We start from the raw sequence: 14,829 nt of genomic DNA, 5'->3' as shown, positions 1-14,829 counted from the left end.
CAATATGTTTTGAAACAAAGCAGTTTAGTCACCTCAACTTGCTCAATGTCCACATTATTCATTACAATATTTAGTTGAGGTTTAGGGTTTAGTGAAAGATTTATCCCAAATACAATGCTTTTAGTTTTGGAAATATTTAGGACTAACTTATTTTTTCCCACCCATGGCAGTCATTTCAGTCGCTGTAGAAGCTGACGTGTAGTGTTGAGTCATCTGCACACCTAAACACACTGGCTTTACTCAAAGCCAGTGGCATGTCGTTAGTAAAGATTGAAAAAGGTAAGGGGCCTAGACAGCTGCCCTGGGGTATTCCTGATTCTACCTGGATTATGTTGGAGAGGCTTCCATTAAAAAACACTCCATGTGTTCTGTTAGACAGGTAACTCTTTATGCACAAAATAGCAGAGGGTGTAAAGCCATAATACATACGTTTTTCCAGCAGCAGACTACGATCTAAGTCTACAATCTAAATTCCAGCAGACTAAATCTAACAAAACTGCCCTGACAATCTTTTTATCATCAATTTCTCTCAGTACAATGCTTATCTTTCATAATTTGGTCAGATACACTTGGATGTGTAGTGTCATTGATAATCAAACATTTGCCTCCATCCTATTGCAAAATGTGTAGAATTGCAGGAAATTTGCTTTAAAACATAATAATTTTTCTCTGCGTGAGGGGGAGTATGGATATGGGTACACAGACACATGAGCCACTGCAGCCCCCCATGATGAGTTCCAAGTAATTACTTATTTCCTTGTCCCATTTGTGCACATCATGATACATTTCAGAGACTTTCTCCAAAGACAAATCTCCTCTATTCCACTCACCCGGCCTCCTTGGAACTGAGCATCTTGGCCCAGATGAGGTCCGTGTCGATGGGCTCCTCGCGGGGGTTGGTGGAGCTGACCTGCAGCATGAGGGAGTCGCACGGTGCCCCTGTCAGCGTGGCCAGGCCCTCGATGGCGCGCCCTGCCTGCAGGGCAAAGTAGGAGCCGTGGAGCTTGGCAAGGGCCTTCTCTATCAGGGCCACCCAGAGTTGCTTACGCTGGGCCTAGGAAGAGAGAGAGGAGGGAGGGAAGGGGGATGGAGAAAGGAAGAAGGAAAGATAAAGAGAAGAAAATAGGGATAGTAAAAGGCACAGGGGGATATAGGTGGCAAAGAAGGAAGGATGGAGAAAGGAAGGTGATAGAGGGAGGGTGGAGAAAGGGAGGGAGAAAGGTAGTGAAGGGGACAGAGGGAAGTGCATGATGGAGAAAGGGAGGGACAGAAAAGTAGTGAAGGGGATAGAGGGAAGTGCATGATGGAGAAAGGGAGAGACAGAACAGAAGGAAAGGGGATAGACGGAAGGAGAGAGAAGATAGAGGGAGAGAGAAACAGAGAGAGCAAGAGAGAGGGAGATAGAGACGGATAGATAGAAGGAAGTATTGGGATAGAAGGAGAGAGAGAGAGAGAGAGAGAGAGAGAGAGAGAGAGAGAGAGAGAGAGAGAGAGAGGTCAAATGTATGTTTAACGAATGAACATACAGGGAAGAAAACATTGAGTTCATGAAAAACTGTTCAAATGTAATTAAATAGAGATCTACTCCAATAACAATAATAAGACCTTCAGTGGTTAATTAAGTGCCCCTACATTTATATTTTAGTCATTTAGCAGACGCTCCTATCCAGAGTGCGTTCATTTTAAGATTGATAGGTGGTTGTCCCACCTAGCTCAGTCATACAAAAGTTTGGGGTCACCAAGAAATATCCTTGTTTTTGAAAGAAAAGCACCATTTTCTGTCCATTAAAATAACATAAAATGGATCACAAATACAGTGTTGACATTGTTAATGATGTAAATGACTATTGTAGCTGTAAACGGATGATTTATTATGGAATATCTACATAGGCGCACAGAGGCCCATTATCAGCAACCATCACTCCTGTGTTCCAATGGCGCGTTGTGTTAGCTAATCCAAGTTTATCATTTTAAAAGGCTAATTGATCATTACAAAACCATTTTGCAATTATATTAGCACAGCTGAAGACTGTTGTTCTGATTAAAGAAGCAATAAAACTGATTAAAGAAGCAATAAAACGCCTATGTAGATATTCCATTGCCGTTTCCAGTTGCAATAGTCATTTACAACATTAACAATGTCTACACTGTATTTCTGATCAACTTGATGTTATTTTAATGGATGAAAAATGTGCTTTTCTTTCAAAAACAAGGACCTTTCTTAGTGACCCCAAACTTTTGAACGGTAGCGTAGCTACTATATTGTAGAAATAATGATGTACTATCAGCAAAGTCAGAGCAAGTAAGGGGTAAAAAAGTAAAGTGCGAGTGTTAGTTTACGAGGGTGGTGACGTGGGATAATTTAAGATACTCTATGAAGAGGTAGGGTTTCCCCTCTTTATTTCCTCTATGACATTTCTGAGAACCTCTGTCTCCACCACAGCTGATATTTAAAACCTTGGAATGAATTGAATGAGTGTGTGCGTGTGTGTTTACTCACCAGTTGGAATATCAGGTTGCAATATTCACTGCATAACAGTGTGCGTGTGTATGACTAATGACAGTGTTTGAAAATCTGTGTGTGTGTGTATGTTTTCACTCAACCATAAAAGTATTAGGTTGCTATAGTCACTGCATGACAATTCACTGCATGATTATTTGTTTGTGTGTGTGTATGCGAGTTTGAGAGAGACAGAGAGTGAGTGCTAGACTAGATATAGTTATGTGTGTGTATACAGTGTGTCTGCGTGCATACTATATCCATACACATGTGTGTGTGTGTGTGTGTGTGGTGTATCCCCCCCCACCTCACCTGGGAGAAGAGCAGGTATCCATACTCGTCGCAGGGCAGCATGTCGTCCACTAGGACGGTTATCCAGGTACCATCCTTACACAACCTGACCTGGTAAGCCCCCTCCTGGCAGATGCCCCTGGTGATCATCACCCTCTCCACCAGCTCTGGACGCTCTGCCAGCACCGCCAACGCACTAAGGAACCTACAGGGCGGGCAATAAGATAGACAGTCAATTAACTAGGTGATGGGGGGGAAAAATCTATACAGTATTGCAATATAATTTTTTCCGCTATTATAAATCGATTCTATGTTAAAAAGCACTAGTCGGCTGCACCAAAACTCCAATATTTCTCCTTCTATAGCTTGTAAAAAAATATTTGTAGTGGAGGTAAGCTGGTCATACCTTGTGTACATCACCTTCCGTGACAGAACCACTGACCTGTTATGGTCGAGTCATGTGGTACTGATGGTGAACGTAACAGCAACTGTAAGTGGAGGCGACAACAGCCAGAGAAAAACGGCATGTCGGAAGACAACATTCTGAGGAAGCAGACTCTAGAGCAGGCCTGGGCAAAGGCCGGCCCGCCAGCGACCCGATTCAATGCGGCCCGCGGAATCGAGCTCAGATCACATAAAGAATTTGCGAGAGTAAAGTTTTTAAAAACATATTTGTTATGAATACTCGCCTTTGTGTAATGATTTAACGCCCCACCGCTTGCGGGACATTTATTTGAAGGCACGTAAATGAGAACAGCACAAGGACAGACAGTGACTGACAGGCTGACACGCACGGCACAGTTACAAATAGTAGATAGCTAGAAATAGCGCAAACATTTGTTTTTCAAAGATTTCAAAGAAAAGGAAAGTAGACAATGAATGTAGGGTGTTCCAGCGAGAGTGGACATCGAAACATTCATTTATTGAGGTATCAGGGAAAGCTGTGTGCTTTGTGTGCGTAGTGAGCATCGCTGTTTTGAAAGATTTACAACTTGTCCCGACACTTCCAGACGAAGCATGCAGAAATATAGGAATATGTCTTCTGAGCAGAGGGCAAGTGCATCGAAAGAGTTGCTTTCTCAGCTGCAAAAGCAGCAAGGACTTTTAACAAAACTGCATTCAGCAAACAACAGAATTGCTAGAGCTAGCTATGTGCTGTCCCACAAAATTGCTAAGCATAGCAAGCCATTCGCTGAGGGCGAATTCATTAAAGAATATTTAATAGACTCTGCAGCAATACTTTGCCCCAGCAAGAAAGAGCTGTTTGAAAATGTTTCCCTGTCAAGATGAACAGTGACACTGCGTGTTGAGGACATTGCAGAGAATATGGAACAACAGTTGAAAGACAAGGTAAAGGATTTCACCTATTTCTTCTTGGCCCTGGTTGAGAGCAGTGATGCACCTGACACGGTGCAGTTGTTGATATTCTTAAGAGGCCAGACTTTAACCCCAGACTTTGAAATTAGAGGAGCTGGCTTCAGTGCAGTCAATGAAGAGCACAACCACAGGGAAAGATTTATTGGAGGAGGTTCATAACTGTGTGGCAAAGCTGGGACTGAGTTTTGAAAAGTTATCCAGTGTGACCACTGATGGGTGGCCAAACTTGACAGGAAAAAACATTGGCCTTTTGAAAAGGATACAAGATCAAGTAGCTAAAAGAGGTGATCTGTAAATATGTTCTGAATATGTTGTGGATACAGTCACTAAAGTGGTAAACTTCATAAGAGCAAAATCTTTAAACCACAGACAGTTTGTCTCACTGTTGGAAGAGACAGAGTCGGGTCATGCAGATCTCCCCTACCTCACACACGTGACATGGCCGAGTTTGGAGAAGGTCCTTAAAAGGGTGTGGGACCTGAAGTCGGAGATTCCTGAATTTTTGCAAATGAAAGGAAAATATGTGGATTTCCCTCAACTGCAAGATAAAGAATGGTTAGCTGATTTTGCCGTCAACATAGATATCATGGCCCTCATGAATGAACTGAATTCCAAACTACAAGGGAAGGGCCTTTTTGCACATCAGATGTTCAGACTTGTCAAAGCCTTCAAGGGAAAATGACTCCTCCTGACCCGCCAAGTAGAAGCCAACGATCTCACCTACCTTCCCAAAACTACTAGTCTGTTCCCTATCAGATGACAACAATCTCACCCACCTTCTGACACTACTGGTCTGTTCTCTATCAGATGACCAGCGGGAGAAGTATACATCGCTGCTGCATGCTTTGAACAGTGAGTTTTCTCATCGTTTTGAGGATTTCAGAGTGTTAGAAAATGAAATGCTGTTGGTTTCCTCTCCTTTCACCTTCAATGTGGATAACGCTCCCACTGACCTGCAACTTGAGCTTATCCATCTTCAGTCTGATGCAGTGATTGGAGAACTATCCAAAACAATGTCACTGACGAGGTTCTATGCATCTCTCGATGAACAGCATTTTCATGCTCAGAATATGTTTGTACTGTTTTGGTCAACCTATGTGTGTAAACTGACATTTTCAGTGATGAAATATAACAAGTCAAGGCACAGATCCTCTCTTACTGACTCTCACCTCTCAGTAATCCTGCGCATAGCGACATCAGAAACCATACCTGACTTCACTACTCTTGTCAATGCCCATCAGAGACTTCACTCCTCACACTGATTGAGTAGTTGAAATGTAATGTTGAGCTCTCTCTCTTGTGGTTTTGTGCATACCCGTTAACAAGAGTTCTGTCCATGGTGCTGAATGCAGAGTGTACTTTTCCCTCCATGTAGTTCATTGCATGTTTAATAATGAAAATACCTACCAAAAGGAGAACATGGATGTGGTTTCTTTCTGTGCATGTTAAACAAGTAAAATATGTGGCATATCTGGATGCGATTTACAGTAAATATATCTGTCAACACAGTCCTGTCAACACAACCCTGTAATATCATTCTGGCACGCGATGGCAAAAATATATTCTAATGTGGCCCTCCATGGAAAATAATTGCCTGCTCTAGATGGAGGTTTGGGGAAGCTGACAATCTCTTTGCAAATCTCTCCTTCCTAGTGCAAAGCTCCATTTATTTGAGGCCTTACTCAACACCTTACTGAACAAGCACCTGGCCACATGACCTGAGATGTTTGTGTGAGAATGTGTGTGTGTGTGTGTGTGTGTGAGCATGCATGCAATCGTTTGTGTGTTCTCGAGATAGAGAATCTGTCTCGAGAGAGGTTCTGGATGATTTTCTAGTATCCTCTCAACGAGACGTTTTCAATAATAACTCAATCCCCCAGTCTGCTCCGGCGCTAGTGCAAGCAGGGCCATCCCCATGTAAATCAAATCAATGCAAATCAGATAACATAATAATAAAATCTAAATCCAATTACTTTGGTCGCAGCGATGGAACGCCGGACAATGACGGTTCATGTTTCTAGCTTCTCCGGCCACTCAAGGGCGAGCGAGAGAGGGGAAATGTGATTGGACATGGTTGCGTGGCTGGGGATGTGTAACGTGGACTGCAAATGTGACTGGGGTGTGATTCAGGATGGGAATTGGTTTACCTCCTGTAGTGAGAGAGAAAGGGTGTGTGGAGGGGGCTCTGGGGAGGGTTATTTTTGATAAGCGTGTGTGTGCGTGTGTATAGGGATGACTACAAGGCCCAAGGACACCCAAAACAAGTACATGGAGAAAACTGTCTGTGTCCAGACCTACATTCCTCTGAATAATCCCCCAGTCAGGTGATGTATCAGTACATCTGGCCGCCTCACCCCTCCCCTCTCACTTTCTTTCTTTCTCTCCCCAGTTCTTTCTTGGTTTATTCTCTCTGTCCCTATCTATCCATCTCTCTCTTAAACCTTGGCCTACAATGGTCCTGCCCCGCGGAAATCTAATTAACATAATACGGGGAAAGCTGCCGTTACCGTCAATATTACTCGCCAACGTGCAATCATTGGACAATAAACTAGACGAGGTACGATCATGAATATCCTACCAACGGGACATCAAAAACTGTAATATCCTATGTTTCACGGAATCGTGGCTGAATGATGACATGGATATTCAGCTAGCGGGATATATGCTGTACCGGCAAGATAGAACAGGACACTCCGGTAAGAGCAGGGGGGCGGTCTGTGCATATTTGTAAACAGATGGTGCACGAAATGTTAGGAAGTCTCTAGACTTTGCTCACCTGAAGTAGAGTATATTGTGATAAATTGCAGGCCACACTATTTGCCTAGAGAGTTTTCAGCTATACTTTTCGTGGCTGTTTATTTATCACCACAGACAGATGCTGGCACTAAGACCACACTCAGTCAGCTGTATAAGGAAATAAGCAAACAGGAAACCACTCACCCAGAGGCGGTGCTCCTAGTGGCCAGAGACTTTAATGCAGGGAAACTTAAATCAGTCCTACGAAATGTATATCAACATGTCAAATGTGCAACCAGAGGGAAAACATTTCTAGATCACCTGTACTCCACACACAGAGACGCGTACAAAGCTCTACCTCGCCCTCCATTTGTTAAATCCGACCACAACTCTATCCTCCTCATTCCTGCTTACAAGGAAAAATGAAAGCAGGTAGCAACAGTGACTCGGTCTATAAAAAAGTAGTCAGGTGAAGCAGATGCTGAAGGACTGTTTTGCTGTCACAGACTGGAACATGTTCCGGAATTCTTCCAATGGCATTGAGGAGTACACCACATCAGTCACTGGCTTTATCAATAAGTGCATCGAGGACGTTGTCCCCACAGTGACTGTACGTACATACCCCAACCAGAAGCCATGGATTACAGGCAACATTCGCACTGAGCTAAAGGGTAGAGCTGCCGCACTCAAGGTGCGGGACTCTAACCCGGAAGCTTATAAGAAATGCTGCTATGCGCTGCGACAAACCATCAAACAGGCAAAGCGTCAATACAGGGCTAAGATTGAATCATACTACACCGGCTCCGACGCTTGTCTTATGTGGCAGATCTTGCAAACTATTACAGACTACAAAGGGAAGGACAGCCGCGAGCTGCCCAGTGACACAAGCCAGACGAGCTAAATAATTTCTATGCTCGCTTTGAGGCAAGCAACACTGAGGCATGCATGAGAACACCAGCTGTTCCGGACAACTGTGTGATCACGCTCTCCGTAGCCGACATGAGTAAGACCTTTAAACAGGTCAACATTCACAAGGCTGTGGGGGCAGACGGATTACCAGGACGTATGCTCTGGGTATGTGCTGACAAACTGGCAGGTGTCTTCACTGACATTGTCAACATGTCCCTAATTGAGTCTGTAACACCAACATGTTTCAAGCAGACCACCATAGTCCCTGTGCCCAAGAACACAAAAGCAACCTGACTACAGCCCGTAGCCATGAAGTGCTTTGAAAGGCTGGTCATGGCTCACATCAACACCATTATCCCAGAAACCCTAGACCCACTCCAATTTGCATACCGCCCAAACAAATATATATAGCACCCTTCTGCTTATGGGTGGCAGAGCTAGACGGGTGTTTGTCAGACAATGACACATCCCCAAATTCGGTCTTCTCACAAAAATGTCTGTAGCATCCGAACGGTGTAGCCTACAAACTATTGTGACCACTCTCGCTGACTCTCATGAACACGATGCTCTCCGTTTTTCACTAGGGCACAAGACTCACCTGAAGGTTCCCGGTACCAATTTATAAAAAATGATGGAAGTATTTATGGAGATAGTTTGGGCTTAAAATAAGGGGATAAATCAGTAAATCAGGCTCTGATCAGGCCCTACACCCAAACAAGGGCACTGCGTTCATCCACCTCTGGCCTGCTCGCCTCCCTACCACTGAGGAAGTACAGTTCCCGCGCAGCCCAGTCAAAACTGTTCGCTGCTCTGGCCCCCCAATGGTGGAACAAACTCCCTCACGACGCCAGGACAGCGGAGTCAATCACCACCTTCCGGAGACACCTGAAACCCCACCTCTTTCAGGAATACCTAGGATAGGATAAAGTAATCCTTCTCACCCCCCCTTAAAAGATTTAGATGCACTATTGTAAAGTGGCTGTTCCACTGGATGTCTTAAGGTGAACGCACCAATTTGTAAGTCGCTCTGGATAAGAGCGTCTGCTAAATGACTTAAATGTAAATGTAAAATAAATACATGCAAAACAAACAAAAAAACTGTTTCCTGATCTTCCTTATACTGTATTTCAGATATAGGGCAGACACTTCAGAACAAACTTATCTTAGATTTTTTTGGGGAGACTGTGTTATTCAATGCATTTCTAATGGCTAATAGCCATAAAGCCAAATTCAATGTCTCATCCCCAAAAAATACCTTAGGGTCTTAAAATGTTTAATCAAATGATCCTTGGTATGCCCATCTTGAAACAATTCCCCCCAGCTTAGACTCTAGATGGTTAAACACCCCCTTTCCCTCTCTACCTGTCTCTCCCCCCCTCCCACCTTCTTCCTCCTCTATCTGCTTTAGGCCCAGAGAGTACATCTATAGTCACTGCTCAATGATAAACTACACTGGCCACCAATGTGCTGTTATTCCCCCTGACCTTTAAGACAAGCGATGAGAGATCCCCTCTCATATGCAGAGTGGAGTTGGTTTATTCTTCAGAAACACATTAGGAATAGTCCAGGGAGGACGGAGACAAACACTGTGTCTAAGAAGCACAGCAGGCACACTGAACGTGGATACATTTCTACACAAAAGCCACAGACACACAAGCATGAACACGCGCTGCTTAAGGTAGGTTGTACACAGTTTGGTACCCACACAGACACATGCACGCGGACGCACGCACACATAGCTGAGCTACAGATACTACGACACTGCACACGTTCAGTGACGACAACTCACCAACAGTTTCCCAGCAGGCCTTGCAGGATGTCCGAAGGCCGCGGGGTGCGGAAGACGGACCATTTGACGCCCCGGTCCTTGAAGTTGTTGCAGTTGATCTCGTGGGGGCGGAGCCACTTTTTGATTCGCTGCTGTACGCTGTCACCCTCTGGGAAGCCCACGGAACACGGACCAGGGGGGAAGCTGTCGTCCACGAAGTTCACCACATTCTAAAAGAACGAGAGATATAAAACTCTGAGACAGAGGATTCATAACAGTCCAGCTGAGAAACAGTCAGAGATCAGTAGTGTCTGATGAAGTAAGTTACTGCCCTGGCACCAAACATTTGCTTGGGAGAGGAGAAGGCTGAACAAGTGTAACATCATACTGGCATCAAGACAAGTCGAAACAAGACTAAGTCACCACACTGAGAGAAAATGTGTATGTTGGCTGCACTCTGGAAATCCCACAATATATTGTAAATACAGTATGTGTCAACTAACAACATGTCAAATAGCCTCAACATGACATTATCAGGGATCTAAGGTTAGGCCTATAAGCCATTACAGATGCTAGCCTCCAGATTTCTGTCTGATGTCTGTGTTAAACGAATGATGATACATTTGGAGCCCTGCAGGCCACTGTGGGAGTCACGGGATGCTGAGACAAAAGCACAAGGACAACCACCGGCACTGAGTGGTCGCGCGGCTCAAGGAGCCTTCCCCTGCTGCTAACACGTTAAGATGCACACGCAGCATGGAATGTGCTGTGCTAACATATATCAAAACGCATCTCCCGAGATCAAGAAGACGGCACACTGATTTACACCGTGACGCTTCTGAACACACTGACCCGCGCTCCCCGTGAAGAACAATCAAGCGCTCACTTAGGCTAAACATGGCCTGTTTGAAACACACACAAAAAATGTCTACTTCAACATAACAGTTTGCATTTAGGCTAACTGACCTACAGTACACAACCTGTGTGTCACACTTTGTCACTGCCAAAACCCTGCTCGACAAACCTGAGAGCGCACATACAAAGACTAGTCTATCCTATTTCCTCTGCTCACTGGTGGCAGCAGTTGGATCCCGCCTCCTGAACCAGGGGAAAGTACTGTAAGCATCCCGGCGTCGCACAGCCGGTGGAGGAAAATTCATTCGTCATCCTACACAAAAGCCACTTCTGTCGCCCTCGACACTGTGCCAGACATCGGCAGTAGTACCTTGGCCCCTGTCCCCATTTCCCATCATGCTCCAGCAGATTTAGCCCCACCGGGGGCTATCAGTGACTCACTGGCTCTGTAGTTCAGAGGTATACACCGCCTTGTTTGTTGTTGGGCTTAGCCAGACACCGATAAAGTTTTCTTTGCTTCACTGCAGTTGGGAGAGCTTTCAGCTCTGGCCCTACAGACCTGCAAATAGAGGCCTTTTAAAAAAAACTTTAGTTCCAAAAACCACTCGCCGACAGCTCAGGACCTCACAGAGACGGTAGAAGAACTTGGATAAACACGTATGAGGAGCGTGTCCCCTTTCTGCACACGTGGAAATCAAAGGCAGACGAGGACGAAGCACCATCATGACCCGTGTAAAAATAGGACAGACTGCCACAGCAAGCCAAACAGACAAGACACAAACGGTCACGTGCAGCTTTAGTGTCCCTTCACCTATTCTCGCCAGGTCCAGTTTGTTGTGAGGGCGACAGTGTAACACAGTGCTGGTCTGACTGACTGTCTGACTGTCTCCGATGGAACTGTGTTGGGTAATTCTCAAGGCCGGGCCAATGCCTGAGAGCACTCACGGTTCATGGCTAGACTATTCCGGCTAAACAAAACAAACAGCACTCCAGCTGTCTGAGTCTCTATAGAAACCTGAATCAATACGGGGATGTTTGACTGCAGAGAGGGAGTGACTGGCACTCCCTGCAACCCAGTACGACGCTACAGTTAACCTATTGATCGTGGTAACGGTAGTGATGGATGGCTATTGAGCCGACGTGACATTGGCATACCGCCGTCACATAAAAAGAGCACCGATAACGGCGTCATTTACAGTGGCTTATTGTAAAACACGAGCCGCTATGACCAGTTAAATCGTGTGGCGGTTGAAATTTGTCCAAGTGGAAAGTGGTGGTTTGCCTTGTCGCTGTTGCTTTCAGTTACAATCCACATGTAGGCCTACTGTGTGAATTGTGCTGTTACATAGCCTCAGCTATTTAATGGAAAATAGAAGGGACTAGAAGAACATATGATGTTGTCAACAGGAAACAATTCATATGTTCAGTTTACTCTGCATTTGGTGGCAGCCGAGAAACAATGTTTTCACCACACGGGGCTTTACAGGTTTGAAAGAATGCCAACACACCTCAGTGTCGTTCCCCTGTATTAAATCGTACAGTGGATGGGCACACTTCACTACACGGGGCTTTACAGGTTAGAAAGAATGCCAACACGCCTCAGTGTCGTTCCCCTGTATTAAATCGTACAGTGGATGGGCACACTTGGGGCTATTTCTTTATTGCTTAAAACCTCAAGTAGTAGACCATGGAGGGATATTGTCTATGTGAATTGTTGCCTTTGTCCTTAAACTATCTATCTATCTAAATACCATCTTTGCTGCACTCTCATATAGCTTCCGTTCTTGATCTCCTTATCTGTGACTGAAATAGATAGGAGATATGCCTCCACAACATTGTACTCATCTAAGCTCTCTTATCTTTGACCAAGAAGGACACAAGACCACATCAGGAAATCCAAGACGAACCGTTACATTCTGTAGAGTGGCTTTGGAGTGGTGTGTGGTCTGTGGCACTCTGTGCATGCCAACTCTGAGTGTTAGTCCTATCGTTTATGTACCGGTGGAAGTATTTTATCATCTTGTGTTAGGCTGAGGCAGTCATGAGGCACCCTAGGGGAGATAGATGCACTGCATGGACAGAGTGTGCTTAGCCGACGTCACCCTCCATAAACTGAGATGTGCCGCTCCATGCTCCCGCTGATTACATTCACTTTAGGGAAGTGGATAATTGCTGTTACCCTACTCCCCCGTTTCTAAAAATAGAATGGCCCGTGTTCACCTCAGTGTGCACATGGGTAGTGCCACAGCAACAGAGGAAAGGTGGGGAGTTATGGTGCAAGGGGGAATAGAAGTGAGCGGAGGAAGAGGAGGTTTAAGATAATGGGAGTGAGGGACGAGAAAGAACATATGAAGGAATACAGTTTAAGTCAGAAGTTTACATACACCTTAGCCAAATACATTTAAACTCAGTTTTTCACAATTCCAGGCATTTAATCCCAGCAAAAATTCCCTGTTTTAGGTCAGTTAGGATCACCAATTTATTTTAAGAATGTGAAATGTCAGAATAATAGCAGAGATAATTAATTATTTCAGCTTTTATATTTCTTTCATCACATTCCCAATGGGTCAGAAGTTTACATACACTCAATTAGTATTTGGTAGTGTTGCCTTTAAATTGTTTAACTTGTGTCAAACGTTTCGGTAGACTTCCACAAGCTTCCCACAACAAGTTAGGATGAATGGGTCAAAACTTACCTGACAGAACTGGTGTAACTGAGTCAGGTTTGTAGGCCTCCTTGCTCGCACACGCTTTTCCAGTTCTGCCCACAAATGTTAGGGCATGTTAAGTCAGGGCTTTGTGATGGCCACTCCAATACCTTGACTTTGTTGTCCTTAAGCCATTTTGCCACAACTTTGGAAGAATGCTTGGGGTCATTGTCCATTTGGAAGACCCATTTGCGATCAAGCTTTAACTTCTTGACTGATCTCTTGAGATGTTGCTTCAATATATCCACATACTTATCCTCACCCATGATGCCATGTATTTTGTGAAGTGCACCAGTCTCTCCTGCAGCAAAGCACCCTCACAACATGATGCTGCAACCCCCTTGCTTCACACATTTGGGATGGTGTTCTTCGGCTTGCAATCCTCCCCCTTTTTCCTCCAAACATAACGATGGTCATTATGGCCAAACAGTTCTATTTTTGTTTCATCAGACCAGAGGACATTTCTCCAAAAAATACGATCTTAGTCCCCATGTGCAGTTGCAAACCATAGTCTGCCTTTTTTATGGCGGTTTTGGAGCAGTGGCCACTTCCTTGCTTAGCGACCTTTCAGGTTATGTCAATATAGGACTAGTTTTACTGTGGATATAGATACTTTTGTACCTGTTTCCTCCAGCATCCTCGCAAGGTCCTTTGCTGTTGTTCTGGGAATGATTTGCACTTTTCGCACCGAAGTACGTTCATCTCTAGGAGACAGAACACGTCTCCTTCCTGAGTGGTAATGATGGCTGCGTGGTCCCATGGTGTTTATACTTGCGTACTATTGTTTGTACAGATGAACGTGGTACCTTCAGGCGTTTGGAAATTGCTCACAAGGATGAACCAGACTGGTGGAGGTCTACAATTTTTATTCTGAGGTCTTGGCTGATTTCTTTTGATTTTCCCATGATGTCAAGCAAAGAGGCACTGATTTTGAAGGTAGGCCTTGATATACATCCACAGGTACACTACCAATTGACTCAAATAATGTCAATAGCCTATCCGAAGCTTCTTAAGCCATGACATAATTTTCTGGAATTTTCCAAGGTGTTTAAAGGCACAGTCAACTTAGTGTATGTAAACTTCTGACCCACTGGAATTGTGATACAGTGAGTTATACGTGAAATAATCTGTCTGTAATTTTTTGGGGGAAAAATGACTTGTGTCATGCACAAAGTAGATGTCCTAACTGACTTGCCAAAACTATAGTTTGTTCACAAGAAATTTGTGGAGTGGTTGAAAAATGAGTTTCAATGACTCCAACCTAAGTGTATGTAAACTTCTGACTTCAGCTGTACATTTAGCCAAATTGTTCCAGAGGAAGAGAGGATCTCTCTAACATCCTTCCTCTATAGCCTGCTTCCCACACACGCTTCCAAAGGTGAACCTGCAACTCACAGAGTAGCATTTGACATGAATAATGCAAGGTAGAGCCAATGTTTTTGCATGATGAACACGATACCCTACACATGGAATGAAATGTGTCAGCGACTATGTTGCAGTTTCAATTCCCCCCCATTTTCTTGCTTATACATGAGACGATTTAGGCCTAGGTAAACTGGTAAACACCGAAATGCCGATTCAATGGTGTCGACAGCCCCCTCCTGTACTCTCTGTTCACCCATTACTGCGTGGCCATGCACGCCTCCAACTCAATCATCAAGTTTGCAGACGACACAAGGGTAGTG

General features: G+C 44.5%; 1 protein-coding gene across 1 annotated transcript in view; it reads right to left on the bottom strand.

The window, feature by feature from the left end:
• The window catches only part of LOC115127547 (calpain-15-like), a 44,380-nt gene that overhangs the window by 16,841 nt on the left and 12,710 nt on the right, over nt 1–14,829 (bottom strand). Inside the window, 3 exon segments of the mRNA XM_029657162.2 lie at nt 831–1,054; nt 2,813–2,996; nt 9,603–9,811. Coding sequence (XP_029513022.2) covers nt 831–1,054; nt 2,813–2,996; nt 9,603–9,811 — 617 coding nt within the window.

This window comes from Oncorhynchus nerka, linkage group LG16 (assembly GCF_034236695.1).
Source record: "Oncorhynchus nerka isolate Pitt River linkage group LG16, Oner_Uvic_2.0, whole genome shotgun sequence".
NCBI lineage: Eukaryota > Metazoa > Chordata > Actinopteri > Salmoniformes > Salmonidae > Oncorhynchus > Oncorhynchus nerka.
This window is presented reverse-complemented; position numbering and strand designations above follow the sequence as displayed.